The 22500-nt window shown below is 37.4% G+C and overlaps 2 protein-coding genes across 2 annotated transcripts in view; both read left to right on the forward strand.

The window, feature by feature from the left end:
• Positions 1-9449, forward strand: part of LOC138057813 (STING ER exit protein-like) — a 13145-nt gene extending 3696 nt beyond the window's left edge. The window contains exons 3-8 of the mRNA XM_068903729.1: positions 3367-3408; positions 3571-3635; positions 4854-4915; positions 7263-7352; positions 7988-8083; positions 8964-9449. Coding sequence (XP_068759830.1) covers positions 3367-3408; positions 3571-3635; positions 4854-4915; positions 7263-7352; positions 7988-8083; positions 8964-9017 — 409 coding nt within the window. The 3' untranslated portion in view covers positions 9018-9449. The remainder of the gene's footprint in view (positions 1-3366; positions 3409-3570; positions 3636-4853; positions 4916-7262; positions 7353-7987; positions 8084-8963) is intronic.
• A 4152-nt stretch (positions 9450-13601) lies between these two features.
• Positions 13602-22500, forward strand: part of LOC138057848 (casein kinase I-like) — a 23448-nt gene continuing 14549 nt past the window's right edge. Inside the window, exon 1 of the mRNA XM_068903754.1 lies at positions 13602-13838. Coding sequence (XP_068759855.1) covers positions 13602-13838 — 237 coding nt within the window. The remainder of the gene's footprint in view (positions 13839-22500) is intronic.

Below are 22500 nucleotides of genomic sequence, written 5' to 3' on the forward strand. Positions count from 1 at the left end.
CTCCAAATCTTGTTATGATATCATCTCACTCTGCCCTGTTGTGTCTTTGACTTGGCAAACTTTCACGTCTAAAAATTAAACCACTGAAAGAGCATTAAATTTGAAGCTTTTTTCAATTTGTATTTTGCCAAATTGCCCCAAGCTGTGAATTTTTCAGTTGATGAAATGACGCGCACAAGTAATTCTAACTCGGAGAATGAAACTCAAGTCGACAGCTCATGCGTTCTTGTGGCCAAATCTTACAAAATAATTTGTGATACAAGAATCGCCTTTAATAGCCGACACACAAATATCAGAAGAATAATTTGAGTTAAACAGTTTAAATTTAAAAGTGGCAAGGCGTGCGCAAGCGACCAGCAAAGTGAGCCTATTGTCCTATTGAAATCTGTAACTTCAAGGTAGTTGTTTGTTGGAAGAACAATCATAGGATGTCTGCTCAATCCTATCCAGTCATTGTGGATACATCAAATACTAATTTTGCACAAAAATGTGGAGATTGACACTGATTCGTAGTTAAATTATTTATTTTTTATTTATTTACAGTGCACTTACACTTTATTCATCTCTGGCAAAGTACTTTTTACATTAAATTTTGTATAAAACTGCTTCAGGAGATTAAAAAAATATATAGTCAACTACATGTATACTGAAAAGGAGATTGACACTGATTCATATATAAATTCATTCCAAAATGACATACATGTAACCAGGTAAAGCATTTGTGAATGTACATGTACGTAATCCATAATGTGAATACATTCGAGTAAACAACAATCTCAGAGAAAGAATATTATAATTTATACATCAGACTCACTATGAAAAATCTGATTGGTCGAGAGCATTCAATCAATTCACAATAGCTTGTGAACTTAAGATGATAAATGCAATATCTGCTGCAGATATTGCATTTATCATGTCAAGTTCAACGTCTGCCTGGTTACTAAGCCCCTTGGAGTGTTCTCCTCAGAAACAAAATGGCTGAACGCTTTGCTTCTGTTTCTGAGGATGAATTATTTGAAAAATGTACAATAAAACAATTATTGAATTCGGTTTTCACATGATATCATGAATTATCAAAACCTCGTGTCTGTGTTATCTGCCTCAGCCTTCGTCTTCGGCAGATAACACAGACCTCGGTTTTGATAATTCATGATATCATGCTCAACCTCATCCAATAATTGTTTAATATTATATACTTAACTTTAAATAGTACTCAGTCTACAGAACAGGATATCCCATTCAGTTTCAATATTTAGGCTAACCTTAAGTTATAAACAAGCAACACTGGAGTACATATCCAGCAAGTAAGGAAATCAGTACTGAGCAAAATAGTGTTCAAAAATTGCTTTTTTAAAATAGGATTTTAGATGTGCTGTTTTGATTATAAAGAGGAAAGTCATTTCAAAAGTATTTTCCAATAATGGATAGGCAGCTATTACTGCTATTACAGCTATTACAGCTATTACTGTAGCTATAATATGAAGATTGAAATAAATACTGCAAAGGTGCATCCTGAGTTGAATGATTATGTTGCTCTGAAACCAGTAAATATGCAAAAAATAAAATGGCTTATTGCCACAAAGATGATCATGCACAAATAAATGTGTACATTTTAGCAAATTATATCGTGAAATTTCAAAAGGCCTAAGCTAGGAAACGTAATGTGGGGTAGGGGGACATCATAAAAACTTTATTTTGCAATTTTATAAGCTGTGACAATGGGTTTTCATAATCACTACCCCACAATATACAACTGTAGAGCCATATAGTAAATATGGCTGAATAAGCGAATAATAAATATTGATTAGACAGTGTTTACTGACAATGCTTAACCTTAATTATGACATTAATACATAAATTTTACTAACTTTGTTACAAATACATGTATAACGAAAAATTATGATCATGCCAGGGAAGATGATGGCCAATATAGATATCATACCCTGGTATCTTAAGATTGAAACTTGTTCCAGACGAAAGGCATTGACCACATAACATTAATGAAGGAAGTAACTTGAAAAATTTACTTTCTGATGAGGACTGAAGATACATGTAAGATATTAAGTTTTCTTTAAATTTAAAGGTAATAAACACTTGGTAGTTCAGAGCTATTGTGAATTTAAGTTCATCTATATATAGGGATGATATCTGTTGACAAGCATTGATGTACCAACCACAGGGAAAAAAGACCCTTTGTTTCAACGGCCAGCGAGACTCTGGTTGGCACATTAATGGCAATAGGTAAACAACAAATTATCTTCCCTACAGTGTTTCAGCGTGTTGCGTTACACCTGGGTTTCCCCTCCACATAATGTATAATTTAAACAAATTGCTATTTACAGGGTGTCAAGTGGGTAAAATGGTCAGAAAATGAGAAATCAGGCCTAAGGGTTTTTTTTTACCTAAAAGTAGGAACAAAATAGCAGCAGTTGCACATGAAAAGGAAAATTAATGCAAATGTCTAATTGAAGTCATCATTGAGAGGTTCAAAATTATTGTTTTTAAATCAACATGAAGTACACGTACAAGCTTACTACATTTTTCTACAGCCATGAGCACAAAAGAATAGATAATTTTTCCTGAAAAACCAGCAAATTTAAAAGGCTCAGAATAATAGGAAATAACCATAGCTTGCACATTCATAAACTACCTACAGGTTACTGCAGTACCCTTATGATCTACCCTCCGATTTCAATCCGTGGCGATTTAGTAAATCGTCTACACACGTTGCTAATTGTAACTGGTAGGAACTGGTAAGGAGACGTATAATGTTTCTGCGGACAAGAAGGAAGGTAAAATACACTTTAATAGGCTGCGATGGAGAGACAAAAAAAACATTGTTGTACATAGATATATGGTTGGCAAAAAAAAAACTTAAAAAGTAATTTAAATATTAGAATGTTACATGTACAGATTCATGGCTTATTTCCTGTGAGTCTGTCATTAATATACAGTACAATGTATCTTAGTTCAAGTACCTTGTTTGCTAGTGATCAAATGTCACACATAGTTGTAAATACATGTACATGTACAAATGTAGGTGTAACTGCTTTCTGCTACATGTACATCATTCAATATTGTCAGTACTTGCTTTCGTTTCTTGCCACTTGACTACAATTACTGGAGCTCGTGAATTTTTTTGTTTCTTTTTAGTAGTAAAAAAAAAGAATTTTATCCTAGCATCAAAATCAAAAATACATTATTCTCTTCAAACTCATTCTTAATTGTAAACTAATTAAGTATATAGTGTTAACAGAAAAATCAAACGACTTACCGGTATCAATTCTACCCCCTCTTTTTAATTGGCAAGAAAACTGTATAAAATAGTGTTTTTCAATTACTTTTCTTTTTATATCATTTTTTTAGGTCTTGTGGCATTGAGAGGCAGTTCCGTTTAAAGTGCAAAAAGTGAGCTTTTTTTTTATAATGATTTATTATTATTCCCCAGCTATTAAAATTTTCTTATGAATTTTATGGAGCATGCAAGTTAATATTATGTTTACAGTTTTAACTTTTTATTACTTTGCTTTTATTTATCCATTATTGATTTATTATTTTATTTTTATGTAGGTGCAATCTGTGGCTTTTTTACCGACCTTCAAAGAAGGATCAAACACTTACATTTGTGGTAGATGGTGAGAATGGTCTTTCATCTAACTTACTGTATTGTTGATAGTGTTACTGACAGTATAAATTCGTTGAAATTAACGAGTATGAAGTGTCACTGTAACGAGCATTTCAAAGAGTCGCAACTCAAAAGACAAAAAATATTTTGCCCAGTTATAATCGAATTTCGACAGTTAATAGAAACACCTGTCAGATTGTTTCCGGACTGTCAGATTGTTTCCGGACTCTAAATTTTTCGTTTATTACACAAGTTTGACCGTCAAAGTTGTGTATTAAACAACTTTGACGGTCAAACTTGTGTATTACACAACTTTGACCGTCACTTTTGGCGGTCAAAGTTGTGTAATACACAAGTTTGACCGTCAAAGTTGTGTATTACACACTTTAGACCGTCAAAGTTGTTTATTACACAACTTTGACGGTCAAACTCGTGTAATAAACGAAAAATTTAGAGTCCGGAAACAATCTGACAGTCCGGAAACAATCTGACAGGTGTTTAGATGAAACCATATTCAAAAGACTGAGCTGGGAATTTTGAAATTCTAAATGCTTTTTTATCTTTTCCACAAGGTCTCAGCCTGAGAATGTTTTGCTAGCATTTTCAAAAATAATCTAACTAAATTTTGAATGTGAATTGAATGAGGGAAATTAAAGCCTATCGTGATTTTTTTTTTTTTTTTAGTTTCTGAGTCACTTACATTGTACTTTTTCCCAAATGAGAAATTTATGTAAATTGAGTCGGACCTTCTGAAAAAAGACTTCTTCCTTGGTGGTTTACATGTAACCTCAAGAAAAACTCAAGAGTTCATTTGCTAGAATAATAAATCGAAATTTCAGGCTGACTGTACTTCTTTGAGCTCAGTTTTATGTCAAAAAAATTATAGTTGTGGTAATCCCTCCAATGTGAATTGAAGTCCTCCAACCTTTTCACTGGAGACACTCAGTACATATACTTGTTGAAATTACAACCATGATGCAGAGGGCTGGTCCTAGCTATGCACTAAGTGTCAATATCTACCCTATACCATAAAATGTATACATGCTGCTTCCAATGGCTCTATGCACCTTCCAACTTTAGGAAATCCTGTGTGGGCTTTCACTTGAATGTGCATTAAACTGCTCTTTCTGTGTGGCCAGTGCTATTCACAAAACTAACCTTTGAACAGGTAATACGTGTACACTGTACCATCACTTATACAGCATTTTATGTATTATCATTTTGTTAGGGGCATTGGTGCACAGTGGAGAAAGTCAAACCACAGCAACTGTTAGACCTAAGCCAAACAAGGTACAGCAAACTGTCTAGTACATGACTAGGAAGCTGATACTTGTAACTCAAGGGTGGCTCACTTGGTTGAGCATTGGGCTGCCATTGATTCAAACCCTGGCCAGATCAAAAATTCAAGATCTTTAAATAACTGAGCAGAAGGTGCTGTCTTAATTATATGTAATTTCATCTGCAAAATGGTTAGACTTTCAAGTCTTCTCAGATGAGGACTATAAACCGTAGGCTCTGTCTCGTATTCGAACATGTAAGTTCCCTGTGGGACGTAAAAGAACCCACGCCCAACATGTACATGTACAATGTATACCGTAAAGACTCGCAGATAAGCCGCACCTTTTTGCCAAAAATTTGCGATCAAAATCGTAGGTGTGGCTTATCTGCGAGACCATTCGGGAAAGGTGCTGTGAATTTCGGTGTCCAGTCTTCCATCGTCCGATATTATGCCTGGTTTCACAGCTTCGCACAGTGCATGCAAGAAAACAACAAATTTATGCGCAAAATTCTATGGAAAAACTGCCTTGAATGGAGAAATACCTGTGAACAAATACCAGAATAATATCAATCATTTGTCATAAGTGGTGGACATAATGTTTATTCTACTAAAGAGCTAAAATTACGGGTTAGACTTTAAAGTATTTTTCGATCCATTGTTGGCGAGTTTGCCTTCGATGAAGACAGAACACTTCATGGTCTCGACTTTGGATTTCTTTCAATTTCTTTTCATGAAAAACTTTTTTCCAAAATTTGAGTTGCTAAACTCGGGGTGTGGCTTATCTGCGAGTGCGGCTTATCTGCGAGTCTTTACGGTATTCAAGAAAAGTAGTGGGTGGAGTTCCTGGTGTTGTGGCTAGGTCCATATCGATTACCAGCTGAATTGCTTCCAAAATTTCAACCTGTTCAAGAAACAAATTAACAGCAAACAAAGGGAGTAAAATCCCATGATTGTGTCGCTCTTCGTAGGGAAAGGGTTCATCCCTGAGCAGCCCCATGCAATAATATTATAGAGGAAAAAAATTGTCTGTTGTTAGACAGTAAATCTAAAAGTGTCAGGAAAGGGTTAATCCATTTATTTCTCAGGTGCCCTAGCATGCCTCCAATTGACAAGTAAAATCGTCTGGGGTTAGACAGAGTAAAATCTGTTGTCTTACTCCCTGGGGTAAATGGGTTATTTATAATGAACCCCCTGCTTAATCTCTTTTTAGTTGTTGATCCTTTGGGCCTTACATTTTAGATTGATATTAATGAAAGTACATACTGTAATCATAGAAAGGAGGGAATTTTGAACTTTTTATTAGGTAGATCCACTTTAAAGGAGGCAATCATGGTGTCTTTGCTCCTCAGAATTTTGTTGGGGTTTATTTTTTTCATCTTCTTTAACCTTTATGCGACTGAGATACAGTTGAAGGCCGTGCAATCAACCGGGCTTCATCTGAAGTTTCTGGTCTTCAATCTCTGACTTTATTTGGACCTTGAGGCACAGAAATATTAAAATCAGTAAAAATTGCCACGATCAAGAAATACAGATTCAGATAATTAATTATTATTCCATCGAGTCCGAGGACTCTGATATCTGTTCTCTTGCATAGTGTGAGATCGATGACGAAGATGGTGATTTGCAAGTGATGCTGATGATGCCAAGTAAAATCGAAAAAGTTCGGATTGCTTACGGTGTCTGCCAATGAGCTGATGGCTGATGAAGACTGTTAAGAGCATATAATTATGTAAAGGAGCTTAAAGAAAATGAAAAGCTCGAGCAAATGTTGTAGAAAATTTGCAAGCAGCAACGTGCATACAGTATTCTAGACAAAATTTTCCTCTTTGCGGTCTCAACGTCTCTCAGTGCGAAAATCGCTTCCCCAGCTGACATCACACACCGGATTCTGACTCAATCTCCAGCAAGCTCTGTGGTGAGCCAAAGTGGCACATTTATTTCATAATTATTTTGAACAAAAATTGAGGAAATACAGTAACATGTATAACAAGAATTTTTTTTCACCAACATGGTCAAGAACAAAAGAATATTTTGACGGCTACTTAACAAAAAATTTAGAGGTTACTGTAGGTGTACTTTAAGTGTTGTACTTTTTCTTCCCATATTGAATAACATCAACTCCCGGCCTATTCCATCAGGCTGTGGTGCTGTGCTCTGAGGTCATACATGGGTCGTGTTCAGGGGCCGAGCGCCTAGCCGGCAGCACAGCTCCTTCGGCCCGACCTCGTTGAGCTGCGCTCTTAGTAATTCAGTCTCCGACTGCGAGAAAGGGCGATTAGCAGATCACATATTATTATTATTAATGCAAAAATTATATTCTGTAGATAATCTTGTCTTCGGTTGTTACATTTTTCAAAGGTAATGATGACAAAAAGAACAAAAGAATTTGGTAAATTTAGCTCTGTCACAGTGTCTACTATTGATGAAGAAGAAGAGGAAATTGAACAGGTATGTTGTGACTTCAATGGTACATGTTCAGATTGCAAGAAAAAAACGTAAACAATAATAGGGTGGTTTACATCAATTAGAAAAAGTTTAAATAATCCACAGCTCATGCAAACTGTGTATTAAATGAGACGCAAATGAAGCCCATTACTGTATACGAGTGCTGCTCATGCAAGATACAGATTTTTTGCCAAAATACAAATGTACATGTAGTTCAAGTCTCCTTCTTGTCTGTACCTCAGTTTCTTGCTGGTTTCTTCATGGAAGGTTGTGCCTGTTGCATGTACAGTAATTGACAAAATGGCTCATGTTACATGTAGCAAGATGAGGGAAAAGAGAAGACTCTGATATTAGTGCCTCTTGAGTCTGAATCTTCTTCAGAGATTTTAACATCTATTAAGCAATTGATCATAATTGGCTTGAATTCCGCAAGAATTCCATCTCTTGTACATTGTTCACGTACCATGACTGGCTTTTGAGTGATGCTGCTTTTTGATACTCAGGTACATGTACTGTGCAAGGCAGCCCTGAATTACACATACCGGTGTACTGCATATTTTATACAGTACAGTGTAAATTACATGTGTAATATTTTTTGTTGCACGCTAATGATTTGCTTCATAATTGTTTTATTGAAGCATGAGGTGGCATCATCATATGCTCATAATGCTCAAATTATTGAGAAACAACTTGAGAGGAAATCAACAGCTCAGAAAAGGGCAGCTGCTGAACAGGTACTTTTCTACAATTATCTGTGAATCAATCCTTTGGTCAACATTTAATAATTGCATTGGACTTCAACAATGATTGAATACGTTTTAAAACTTTTGATGTTGTCATACATGTAGATATTTTGCTTTGCTGGTTTAAATTTTCACCAGTTATAATAAATTATTATAATAAAGTTAGGACTGCTACATGTATTTCTAGTGAAAATTGAAACAAACATTTTCTTGCATGTAAGTAAATAATAATATAAAAATTATTTTTGTAATATTTACCCCCAAGTACATATAGGTGAATTATTATTATTATTATTATCATGATCATCCTGACATTATTTAAGGCCCTATGAGGGTAGTCAATTCATTATGTACCACGTATGTGGATATGTACATCACAGTTACTTACACTGTACATGGTATTACAATATTATTATCATTATTTATTTATTTCTTTGATGGCAGGGTGGGACTTGAACACTGTTATTAAATAAATTTAATCACCTTTGAATCAACTTGGCCAGATATTTTGCCTGTGTAACTTTTCAGCTCTAACCTTTGGGAGGTCCTCAACTTCACCCTACATCTAGTTTCTGATGAACACTTAAGTTGCTGGTCAAAAGTTAATTAATAAAAGCAATCAAAATATCAGTTAAGATCAAAAAATGAATTGATTTGATTATTGTTAACCTACGCAACACTGATTCATTCTTGATAACAATATCGTCAATTCTACGATAGCCTACTTGCGGGCGGTAGATGTTGTTGTCGCCCCGAAACGCGTATCAAAGGCCATATTGGAAAGAGCGGAAGAGAAAAATCGGCGTGGCGAGAACAACATCTACCGCGCTATTCTACTATGATTTATTCTCATATTTCTTTTTTGACTCAGCTTAAACAGGATCCTACCAAGAAGGCAAGAGGCACACTTATTGATAGGAATTAGCTTCCTTGCCTGCTTTTGATCTCATTCAGCATCCCTTGAGAGGAATGACAGTTCAGTTGAATCTGCCCTCAGAAAATAGAAAGCAAGTGCAATTATTTTAATAATAATATGCATTTCCTGGAAAAAGCTCTGCTAATTATTTTATTTCAAACATTTTTAGGATGGCTATAAGACCTTTACACGTGTGCACTTGCTGTTGTCCGAGTGCTTTAACACCTCTTTTAGGAACATCTTTTTTGTTTATCAAAATCGCTTTCCACGTAATTTCAATTTTGGTCAAGTACTTTCATTTTTTTCTTTTCTAGTTAGGTACATACATGTAAAAGTTGTTTATTGTCAACAGAGGTTTCGAGAAGTGAAAAACAACGGAGAGCAGCATTAATCTACATGTACAGTACTTAAATAAACTTACAGTGCCTGGTGGCAACATCATTGTAGTTGTAACCTTAAGTTGAAACTTGTTTAAATAATCCATCCACCATTTTGGTGTTCACGTAGTCACTGTAGTTTGAGGTGATGTAGTTGTTGCAATGATAGCTCTATTATTAACCGATTGATACCTACTTTTCTTTCTCGGGGAGGTGGATGGAGGGGGTGTCTAATGACTTTGTTGATGTCCGCTGGCTTGCGCGAAATTTGCACCAATCAAAAAGCAGAGAATAATAAGGGAGTTTTGAAGGGGAAAAATGAGGGGGAACCGATAGTGTGATCGTTTCCTGAAGATTTGTCTTTGTTTATTTTTTTCTTTCGCGGTTTGACTAGCATTTAGTTGTTCTTTTAGAATGTCGGTCGTTTCGCCAATGTCCAGTTCGCGAACGTACTTTAAGTTTGTCTAATTAAAACCCATAATTTGGTACCTCTTAGGGGTGAAAAAAAAAAAAATTCATGCCACGTCCACAAGACAGGATCTTGGTACCTCTTAAGATTTCTGTTCAAAATCTCCGACGAGCACCCCCGTCCTTTTTATAAGGGAGTCGTCAGCAAAACGACCAGCTATCGTTTTTTTACGACCCATGTCGAGTGCATGTGCGAGGTGTCAGTTTGTCAGATTAGCCTTGTAGACAGTTTTTCACCGAGATAAGGTTCCTTGAGGCATAGTTAGTGAAGGGACTCCGCTAACTATGCTTGAGGGTAAAGCTCGAAAATTGGTGCATACCTTAAGCATATGTTTGACCTTGAAAAGATATCAAAGCAACACCGAATAATTTCAATCATTTTATTTTAAAATATTAATCGCGTCCCTGTATAGCAAGCGAATTCTCGACTAATTTACGACAGTTTACGTATTTGCACTGTGAATGTCTTCATAATCTCTCAAATCCGACACAAGGTCAGTAGTGTAAAAACGCATCAGTGTCTTGACAGAAAATTCTTGGTTAGCAGTTTGCCGATAAAGGAATATAGTAACTAGCCATAGGATTTTTAGAATATCGGGTGTAACTTTCAAGCATACTCCTGCCCTTTTGAGTTGTATGTCGAAAAAAGAGTGTAATAAGAAACAAAAGTAATTCATTTTCCTTGTAAAATAGCAGTAATTATAAAATTCGTTTGTAAAGTTAACGTGTAGCGAGGTCCATCGTTTTGCTCGTGCAAAAACAATTCCAGAACTTAACTGTCATGTACATGTTCAGTCATCCTAGTGGTGCATGTTGGTTATGGCTATATTCATGTAATTTAAGCCGATAATTCTTGTGTAACTAGCGAAATTCAAGTGTTAAAGCTGCTACACTCGGCGCAAAGCTGGTATAAATCCACCACATTTTTTTCGTAATTTTTTCCCGACCTTAATTTTTTTTTTCATTCTCTTTCCCGGCTGGGCTTCGTCCTTCTGTTACAAAGGTTGGAAGAAATTACCAAATCCGCACGATGGGGAGAAAAAATGTTGTGGCAATACCGTAATAACTCTCTGTCCAGTTTGGTGTTGACTGGTCACTTGCTCTGGATTTATAAGTTGAGTATAACTTCTCTCCAAGTGTCGCTTTGCTCTTGAACATCGCTTCAGCGAATGAGCGGTTAGTTCTTTAAGCCCACCATTCTTGGCAAAGAATACTCTATGCACATCCGACCAACTGTAGTAAATAGTCCCTCTTTCATTTCTCACTTCCCTTACGCCGGAAAAATCTACCGCTGCCAGATTCCAAACGCGCTGGATTCTTCCAAGGGGCATCTCACTCACTTTCACGCGCAGAAATGCTTCCCTATGATTCAGAATCCAGGAAGGTAGCTCCGGAGCGCTTGTGTTTAATATCACCCAAGTCCATAACCAACCTGGCAAATACCCGTATTTACCAGAAGAATAAAACCTTTCCGAGAGGTAAATCTTTGTCACTGTGCGTGACATCGATACTAAGCGATATATTTCGTAAAATGACTTGAACGGCCGTTTGATTCGCAGATCAAGTTCGAGGTCTCTCCGAAGGATTTTCTTCCACAGCGGGTCACCGAAGATGATTCCATCTCGAAGGCGTTTGCTAGTTTGACAAAGTCTCGTTATCGATTTCGCATCAATGTAAGCGCAGATGTGCAGTATAATTTCGTTGCTTAGCTTCGTAAGGTAACAGCAGTTGTTTTTCTCTTCTCCATTTGATGACGTTACTACGTTCTGGAAAGCGCAGTCCATGTGCAATAAAAAGGAAAACCCGCCCGCCACCAAAATGGGCGTTTTACGATAGTCCGCCTGTTAGGATTACCTCATGTTTTCCTTTGGTTGGGAGGTAATTTACTTTGTGTATGTCACATGTTCTTAATTCTCTGATAACAATTCCTTTTTTGATGGTTGACGGTAATTAGACTGGTGAGATTAATTAAGAATTTTGCGAATGATAAGCCATAATGACGCATGCAATTAGTAAGAAAGCACAGGACGCCCAGTGTGGACGGATTCAACATTCTCCCTGGGAAACTTTGCAATTGTCTTCACTTAACTGTAATGCTGTTTGGAAGAAAGGAGAGCGAATTTATAATAAACGTTAAAAAAGACGAAAAATTTAAGGCCCTTGCCGGGGTCTGTAAAAGTGGGCTCACGGTTGAACGGGCACTTTTACAAGGTACACCTCATATCATGGCATCAGTGTCCCTCAGTAGTTGATGAGTGATATAATTTTCCACACATTCGGTTAGACCTATCACTACTCTGTATAGAATTTGATGGAGTAGTGCCTTCGAAGATCAGACGACAAGCCCCTTTCGAAAGGAATCGAATCGCGTTTTCTCTTTTCGTGTGTTACATCTAATGTAACTCAGAGAGGAATTCGAAGACTTCTTAAATCACTCGCCTGCAGCTTGTGATTTACGATTCTTCTCGTGTTCTTCCAACATCTCGGGTGGTTTATCAGCCTATAAACCATAGAAACTTCTGGTATATTGCTTTTATTAAAAACTGGGTCATTGGATAATGCAATTCGAGAGTTTTGATTGACTAAACCGTCCTGGGTTATGAGCCATTATACCATGATCTACAAACACTGAACAATAAGTGACTGTAGTTTTAAGCCTGTTTATTTTGACTGAAATTTTCCTAATTAATGGTTCCCCATTAATACAGTTAAAATCTTGACAGAGCTAGATCGAGGATAAGATGACATCAAAGACTCTCTAGTTTGAAAATCCAATGCGTGTGCACACGCCCATATTAATATGTAGCACTGGAGTTCGTGTTTTTGCATGTATCATAAACTGCGTTTACACGCTGCAATTTTAAGCAAGTGCGTCGTTGACGTTATCTTATCCTCTATCCAACCCGGAGGTCCAATCGGTCAGTCTTGAACGTGAGTAGTGGCGGACCGTGAAATCCAAAACTTGCACTCCAAGAAAACAGCCTTTGGATAAGATTCGAAACTCGAAATTTTGCCAGTCAAGTGTCAAGCAAACACGCCTTCAAAATCTGCAGGAAAAAAGAGAAGTGAACTTTTTGATCATAGTAGCACTTTAAGGAAGACGCGCGACATTTCCATGAGTTTGCTGGCACAATAAACCAAAGCTGATTGACCAATCAGAGCGCGCGCATTGATTTGGTTATTACATAAATTTTGATAACTGTCTAAAAGGAGGTTAAGCACGCGACTTTTTTGAGCCACTTACGGCAACCGGAAGTGAGCTGTTTTCCTTTTATCTTGTCTTGACACTGCCACATTTACATTGCTAAGTATCTTTTCTCTCTTAGGAAAGATAAGTTCAAAAAGCTGTGGAAGACTACTGTCCTGGCATGCGAGATTTTCACCGTTCCTGGTCTTTCCATGGCTCAACTGAAGACTTTATATAAGTGACCTTAAGCACGAGCGCTTTTGAGACGCGGACGGCAACCGGAAGAGAACATTCGCGTGCCAGGACAGTGGTGTCTCCCAGATTTTTATATTAATCATCTCTAATGGAGAAAAGATACTTATCAATGTAAATGTGGTAGTGTGAACACAAGTTAAAAGGGAAAACAGCTCACCTCCGGTTGCCGTGCGCGTGTCAAAAACGCGCATGCTTAAGCTCCCCAGGTGCACGTGCACACTCACGACTACGCTACAATTGCAATTATGACGCTCACACAAGTCAGGCGTCAGAAAGAGAAAGACCCTCATAACTACTGACAATGACATGGCTGGTCCGTCTAGTTCTTCATTGTCAGGTGGAAGTCTGGTTGCCAACAAGTACCGCCTTTTGGTGCAGATCGGGATGGGTTCTTTTGGAATTATATGGTTAGGGAAAGATATGGAAAGCAGGGAACAAGTTGCAATAAAACTCGAATCACATTTCTCTCATCAACACAAGACCCTGTTGGAGGAAGCCCGTTTGCTTATGGCTTTGCACCGCGCTTGTGAAGGAGGAATTGCAGTATGTATAACTTTCATTTTTTTAATTAGGAATTGTTTATATCAATGTCATCTCGGAGTATGCAAATATTCCTCGTTGTGAAAAACTACTGAGATCGTTGGATGACGCAATTCTAGGCTGATTGGCTTGGCCATCATGGTAAATGTACGCATCAGCTTTTTTGTTTTGTTTTTCAGAACTGAAGGTGGGAAGATTTATCCATAATTTGTGTCTATTTTTAATACAACAATTATCCCACTTGCGCTTGTTGGACATAAAATGATCATAGCCAACGAGGTGCGTTAGGCCTTGATCATCTTACATCCAACTTGCGCTTGTGGAATAATTGATAATTACCTGTTCCTTTGATCCACCATGGAGTGTGCTTAGCCGATGGACGTTCAGCAATAGACCTTATCCACGATAGCCGCCATGTTGGATTTGCTATTTTCATGCAAATTAGCTACACACTTCTGAGGGACAAGCAACACAAGTTCGAAAGCTTATAACGAACATCTTAGCCACACAGATGATTTGTTTCATGTTCATTGAATGTTTATCACATTAAAACAGAATGCTTGCACCAGTTACTTCGATTTTTTTTTACTGAAAAATTAGCCGATAACGAAGTCGAAGTCAAAATGTCGGAGGCAATCAAAAGATATAAAATTATTATAAAAGGTACTTAATTCTAAATTCTAAAGTGTACTTTTAGCAATGCTAATTCAATATTTCGACGTGCCGATTTTCCGCAATTTGCCTTTATTCCGATGTTTGCCCCCCAGCATAACACATGGATAATTTGCATGACAATTTGAAAACCAACATGGCCGCCATCGTGAATAAGGGCTATTACATGCATTTCGATCTCGAAGCCGCCTCGACCTTCTCCACAATTTTAACACCAGCCAGTTTTATGAACACAGACAATTTACATCACAAATTGTTTCGCAAACTCTGCTCCTCAAGTTTAGACGAAAAGCTGTATTTATCATCATGTAAAAAAAGCTATCCTTAACACATGATCCTCATAATGGAACTAGGTGGCAAATGCTTAGCCACACAGGACAGTTCGTGTTCAAAATGGGGCGTGTATGTAATTGCGTGCATATCTGGTTGATGCCGGCGCCAAAGGAGTAAGTAATGTTTCTCCAGATTCTCTTGTTTTCCATTCTTATCCAAAACTACTCAACTTTCGACATAATCTGCTTTAATTTCATTTGACTTGATTTGCAGTTTCCCAACTCTGCTCAAAAGGCTCTGTTTTCTTTTTATTATCAATACTACGCATTTTCACTGACCGAACTTCATCCCTGTCTGCACTGAGTATACTTACCGGCGTCTGGACCCTTGAATCAAACCTCCTTCTTTTAAGCAAATAATTTCAAATCGTCCATGTGCAATACTGACTGTTTATCCTTAAAGGGCTATGTCACGATATTTTAGGGTGTTCCGGAGAAATTTTTAGTTAATCGCGAGTTTGAACTCGAAAATAGTAATGTGGAATTCCTGAACTGATAAAATTATCGTCACATCACAAACAAGATGATTCCGAGAAAAAACGACCTTTTTCCATGCGATTTGCCATAAACTTTAAAAAAACGTAGGGCAGACTTTTTTCACTTTTAGTGAAGATCACCCAAATGGAATCCGTTTCAATCTTGTCCATTTGTCTCCATCCATGCTTCTCTTTCCTTTTGCTGTATTTCTTTTATGTTGTTCAGCAGTCTTAAGTGGTACCGTTATTTCAATGTTTCATTCTGCTTTTTGGGCATTTTGGTTGTCATGAACTTACGTCATTTTGCGTGACACAGTCTTTTTAAGACCTTTAATATCCTCCATTTTTCTGACTGGTCGACCTTTTCATTTGTGGCACGCTGCAGCTCAAGACAAAAAAGGCATTCTCTTCTAACAATGCGTCAACTTCGTAGAAGCCGAAACTGCCCGAATTCTTTTGCTCTGAAGAAATGGTTTCAACAAAATCATGAACATGAACTTCATTTTAACGAGTGTCTTTGGGAGTGACGCTCTGACGAGGGGATCTATTCGTTTTAGAAAACCGAGTTTACGCGTTTCACTCCCCACCGAACACTGCGGCCTGTCAAGAATTATTTATGGTCTTATGTCAGCTACAAGTAACGACTCCTACTTGCACTTAAACTCCCAAGTCATGCGAAGATGCCTGCATCAGTGAACGAGCAACAAAACTTTGCTCGAGACAGCACATATTTAAGAAACTGAGGTCAATTTTCACCTGAAACTAATGAAAATCAACACACCTTCTAACAAACAAAAATATGACAAATAAAGAGAAAATCATGAAATTTCTTTCCTAAAAAGAATGAATTAGCTTTGATCTGACTTTGAGCATCATTAATTTTAGATTTGCGGATTTGACCATTTATTTATTTATTATTTATTTATTTATTTATTTATTATTATTTATTTAATTGTTTATATATTTATTTATTCTTTTTCTCATCTCAGTACTAATTAGTGGGTGCATGGTTTAGTTGGCTGAGGTGTAGTTATCTAGAATAACACTCCCTGAATGTCAAATGATGGAACGTTTTTCATTTTTAAGGTAGGAGTTTTTGGGAATCACACCACCCGCTCATATGCCCCTTTTCTGTTTTAAATTTTTGATCATCGGTCTTCAATTCGGATGCTCAAAGCCACGACTCGTAAACGTTTTCAGTATCACCTGCGGTGCTCCAAGTTTTGGGCAATTTCCCTTGTGGGGTCTGTTCGGCTCTTATGGATGGTTTACACCTGAGGTCACAGCAGCCATGTTGGTGCAGAGAAAAATAGAGAATAAAGTCTTTTGGGAATTTGACTTTATTATAACGCAAAACATGAGCCAAAATTTGCTATTGTTCTGTGAACCAACATGGCAGTCTCATCACTTGATTGAAAACCACCTAAAATGGCGACCTCGTTACATTGTTTTGTTTTGTGTCAATAGACTTATATCACTCAATGTCCAAACAAAAGATTTTGCACGTCTAACCTCTCATTCAGAGCGAGGCTGGACGTGCATAGACAAAGCTTTTATTCCCCACGGACTTCAAAATGGGAGCTGAGTGATGATGGTGTATCAGACCTACTGTTCTGATTTGGAAACAAATCTTCTTTTGAAATTTGCTTGTCGTAGCGAGGTTGGAAAGGCTTATGAGCATTAAAATATAAGAATGTTTTATTTCGCCGCCATTGTGAAAGAGGTCTATATGCTCCTTCGTTGACAACTAAGTCCTTGGCAATTTGGACAATTCCGCTAGAAACGCGGCAAAAATTTGTATATCGGAATCGCGAGAGCCTTGTAGAAGAGATCTTGTTTCATTCTACAACTTTCGTGCTCTCGTCTTTTCATGCGTGCATCGTAACAGAACAAAGCACCGTTACGCCCTCGAGAAACCCTAATGTTTTTCATGTCGTATTAGCATGTATTGAACTCAAATCCGCAAATTAATCAAACACGGAAAATAGTCTATTTCGATAACAAAAATCCCAAAACGTTTTCGGGTATTCCGCTAATTTATTAAAATGTTTTGTTATCAAACATGCTCTACTCTTCAGTGATATTGGCTTGCCGGCAACCAGAAATTTTTAAATTCATTGAAATTCATGAGATGTTATTTTACAGAAAGAAAAAACAGGGTGCGGATGCGATCAGGAGGTTTCAGTGAATGGAGAGAAGCAAGCAGAGACTGTCCACAAGGATCAAACCTAGGGCCACTACTTAGGAACATATTCCAAAACGATCTTGTTCAGAATATTCATGCGGGTAGGCTTGCCATGTACGCTGATGACCACCAAGTGTAATCTACCGGAGAGAGGATTTAGGATGTATAAACAATCCTGTACGACTATGGATCCCGTACCTCTGAATGGTATCAGCAAAACCTACTCAAGTGTAACCAAGATAAATTTCAAGCTATGAGTCTGGAATCAAGATACAAGAAAAAGGGAATGAACTTAAATATAAAGGACATTAATATAAAATCAAGTCCTGGGATTGATCTTTTGGGAGTAGCAATTGATGCTGAATTGAACTTTACTAAGCATATTAACAACGTCTGTACTAAGGGGGCAAGGAAAGTAGGAATACTTATGAGGTTTAGGAACTTGTTACCTACTGAAGCTAAATTAAGAATTTTCAAAGCTTTTATTTTAGCTCAGGTTACATATTGTCACATAGTATGGCACCATTGTCGCTCGTCAGACAAGAGAAAGCTTGAAAGGTTGCAGGAGCGAGCAATGAGAGCTATTTACTGTGACAGGACTAGCACTTATGAAGCACTTCTAGAGAAAGCAAGACTTCCAACGTTATGTAATCGCAGGCTCCAGGACATGGCCATATTTATGTATAAAGTTAAGAATAATTTAGTTCCATCATATATTTCTGAACTTTTTAGTTGTGAGATGAGTAGGTACAATCTTAGGAATACAGACGATTTCTCCTTACCAAGATGTAACACCGTTACATATGGAAGACATAGCTTATGGTACATGGGACCTTACATTTGTCGAAGCTTCACAAATCAATTAAAATGGCTGACTCTTTAATTGCATTTAAAAATAAAGTCAGGGCCCTTGACCTATCAAATGTTACGTCGAAAAATAATTGTGAAAACTGCAAGTTATGTAAAACTTAGCTTTTATTAATGTTATATTGTTTGTACATAATTTTACTACTATTATTATTAGCTTAGTCTAATTAGTTTTAAGTAGGTGTCCCCAATTAGTTTTTACTTGTAAAAACTAGAACGATAGACACGTTAATATTAAAAAAAAAAAATTACATTAATTCGTTTGCCAATTACGTTCAACATATGGAAATCGTTGCCGTAGAAATCTGAATGTTTGTGATTCCACTTGATTACTCCTTTTCAAAACCTGCACTCAGCCGTAAAATATCACTCAAGACGTCTGTGGTGTTTTGATACGGATGGTTGTAGTTTCAGCTGTTTTCTATGTAGCTGTAATCGATTCAGTTTTTCTTTCTTACATGAATGTCTCCCTCGGGGATGTTACATGTTAAGCGAGCTCGTAAACCAAGCTGCACAACGTTGTCAAGTTTTTCCAGTATTTCGTTCGTTAACCGTTATTATGATCAAAAGGTACATAAAAATCGGTTAAGCCAGATATAGAAGAAAAAAAAAACCAAATGTGTGGGAAAAAGGGCATCATATCATTTTTCTTTTTTTTTTCTCCCAGTTTCTCCTGAAATGGACTTAAGTTGAAATTTCATTTTCTCAACAATCTTAAGAGCAACGCATTGCCTTTTCGTCTTCTCTCTTATAATCAGAGTCACTTCCATTTCTCTCACATTTTCCACATTTTCCCTCAGCTTTAAAGTTCGTCAGACTTCTCCGTAGGACAAGCGCGCAAATATCGACATATTCTCTTATCTTCTTCCAGTGGTCAACTCGACATGTTACCTCATCGGTCGACGGTTTCGTTCTGAGTCCTTCTCCATTTCATTTGGGCTTTTCAGGCTTTAGAATCAGAGTAATTACCAGTTCTTTCACATTTTCCCTCGGCATTAAAGTTCGTCAGATTTCTCTGTAGGACAAGCGCGCAAATACCGACATTCTCTTATTTTCTTCCAGTAGTCAACTCGACATGTTTCCTCATCGGTGGTGTCGTTCTGTGGCCCTCTCCATTTCTGTTTTGTCTGCTCGTGTCGTTTTTCTTTGGCCGTTTTTCCTTTTACTCCCGTAGTGGCAAAGATATCAGGCAGTGAGACCTGCGAGCGTAAGTCGAACTGCCTCGGCATGGACTCCCTAGATGACATCGTTCTAGTTCTGTATCTAGCGAGGAAACCTAGTTGTTCCTGTTGATCGCCGACTAAAAATGAAGAAGGACAAGAAGCGGACAGCACTTGCTGTTTCCCATCAGACCCTATATCATTTCTTTTCAGTCTGGGTGACATGTCCCCTACTAAACTGGACTGCCGTTGTAGAATACGTTTCCGATTCTTGAGGAACAATCTTTCCTCTGAGTTCCTTTCCTTCTCGAGCTGCCGTGTGTGTTTGTGAAACGTTGCCGCGTCGATTGCATTCCGCCTTCGGAGAGTTTTTGCGTTGTTCTTTGATAAAACGGAATCGTCATCACTGGGTCTCATTTTTGAAATACTCTCTTTACTGGCATATTCTTGATATAGCCACCAAAAAGATGGCATACAACAAAGCATTCTTTTAATCCATTGTTAAGTTATTAAAATAGCAGCTGTTAAACAAAACTAATTCTAAACAAAAGTTGTTGTGATATCTCAAGTGGGGCTTTCTCCGCATGTGTGGAACAATATAATCAAATGAGGCTTCATTACGCCCATGTCCAAATGAGGCTTCATTACGCCATTGTAAATCTGAGTGGGTGGTTATTCGACAGGCGTTCAATATCGGTACGTTTTTAAACAATCTACTTTAAGGCAAAGCCGCTTTCTCTCCTCACTAGAGGTTTTTGACCGTTTTATTGTGGTTGCATCCTGTGAACGTCGACGTATTTCCCGCTGTCGTTTCTCCACGGTTTTCTCGACTCGTTCTGCGTGAGAGTGATGGCAAATTAACCTGAGCTAATAGATTTATCGGCCAAAGAACAATGCCTAAACGGAAAAAACGAAAAAGATGTCAAAGGAATCCATGCAAGTCTTAATGATGGCATCCAGGAGCACAAATCGAGTAAAGAAATTTCCTTGAGTTTAGGGTTCACATTCACCACTAACGGATTAGACTATTTAGTCTGCAGACAAGAATTAATATTTCCTAGAGCCGTGAAGAAGATAAATATAGGTGTAGTCTAGAGTTTTAAATAAAAAAAAAACACTTCACCTAAACCATACGTAGCCACTAAGGACGACAGTACACCATGCCACATTATGGCGTCAAACTGAAGTGGTTGTTAATCAATCGCATAACGCATGAATAGGAATCAGAAGAGCCGATTATGACACAATCATGGCTTCAAAGAGTTCTTCCGAACATATGCTAATTGAAGAATCGAAGCACTGGTTACTATTTGATTTTAGAAACGTGTTCGTCACTAAAAGAGGGAACAAGCTCACCCACGACCATTTGTTTCAGTAACGCAACGTGCTTTCAGGACATGACTTTGGATTTGATTAATAACTTGACAGTCTTCATTTTCTGGTTCATTTGATTGAAACCCCTCTGTTAACTCTGTGGAAACAAATTGTTTTCTTATTTTGCACTCGTAGAGTGTGTTAGGATCCGAATCTCCTGATGACCTCAAAACGTGACTCGAACATCCGTTTACACATTCATTTTACACGATACGCCTATATTTGCGTGGGAACAGAGCAACAAACACAAAAGCTATGCAGCCCTGGTTCCAAAGAAAGGAAGTTGAGGTTAAGAAGTGTTTCGGTAATAACAAAAAGTCAGGCCGTGCGTGACGAAATATTGAAATTGCAAAAGAAATTATAAAAACCTCAGCCATAAGTGCAGCCGGGCGTTCCGTATTATTCTTGTCTGTTGTACAGATTTGCTGGTTAGATCTACCAGGATCTGCAGCATTTGTTTGTGCAGTTGTCCCTTCCTGACAATAGTTAACTGTAGCTTTGGCATTTTCCAGTCTCCAGCACAAAGATTGAAATAAGTCACAGACGATGAAAAATAGTATTGGCCAATCAAAATATCCTATTCAAGTTTTTGTCACGTGGTTTGATCACTCTCTGCAGAAGTCTTTTTAGCAATCACACGAATTAAAGTTTTGGTATAGATTGCCGTCTCTTTTTAACACGCATTGAGCAAGACTGATATACAGACACGGGTTTTTGAAGTGGTTTCAAAATGCCTAAACTTTGCCTCACATATATAAGTTCGGGCAAGCTTATAAGTGCATCGTACAGAGAGATAGAAGTGTCTATTTTGAAGGTAAAGCTCAGTGCTCGTTTTACTGAAGTTACCAATTTATGAGCAGAGTCAACTCGATAATACTTAAGTTAAGTGTGCAGGAAACAAATGAAAAGAGCCCGGGCACACTGCTCACTATCTCACAAGATTTATTCACCGTTGAAAGATAAACTTAAGGACTTCCACCGACAATCGTAATACATCCTTAGAATACTACTATTTCACTCAACTCAATCAGTGAGAAAGCTGATAAAGCCTTAACAGTGAACTTGACAAAAGCAGTCAGTCGAGTGAAAAGCTATATTTCCATTTATGAAATTCATGTGCACGATTGCTTTCGATTAGAGTTTGTATACTACTAAATCTATTTCGATGACCAAGATATCAAGCGAAGCCGGGTCACTGAAACTTAATGGTCTCCAATGCAAATGAATGAATTAACTCTATTTATACACGGCAAGAGTACACGGTAATAATTTCAACATAAAATGGGTTTTCAAATTAGCCGTGTTCCTAGCTAAAATAATCTAAGAAATACGGCTAAAATAGACATAAGCAGATAGCAGCTAAATACAAGAGCTAAAAACCTATAATTACATTGAACTGTTAAAAATATAATGATGTATTATAATAACTGTATACTTTCAATAAAGTACCCAATTTAATAATCTTTAATTTAACTAGTTTAATAATCATGGTGGTCCCTTCTCAAAAACGCTTTTAAAACTATTTAGTGTTTTCACATGTTTTCAAATCTCTTACATGGTTTGGAAGTGCATTCCACGCTGCCGCTCCACGATATGCAA

The sequence above is a fragment of the Montipora capricornis genome, chromosome 7 (assembly GCF_036669925.1).
Source record: "Montipora capricornis isolate CH-2021 chromosome 7, ASM3666992v2, whole genome shotgun sequence".
Lineage (NCBI taxonomy): Eukaryota > Metazoa > Cnidaria > Anthozoa > Scleractinia > Acroporidae > Montipora > Montipora capricornis.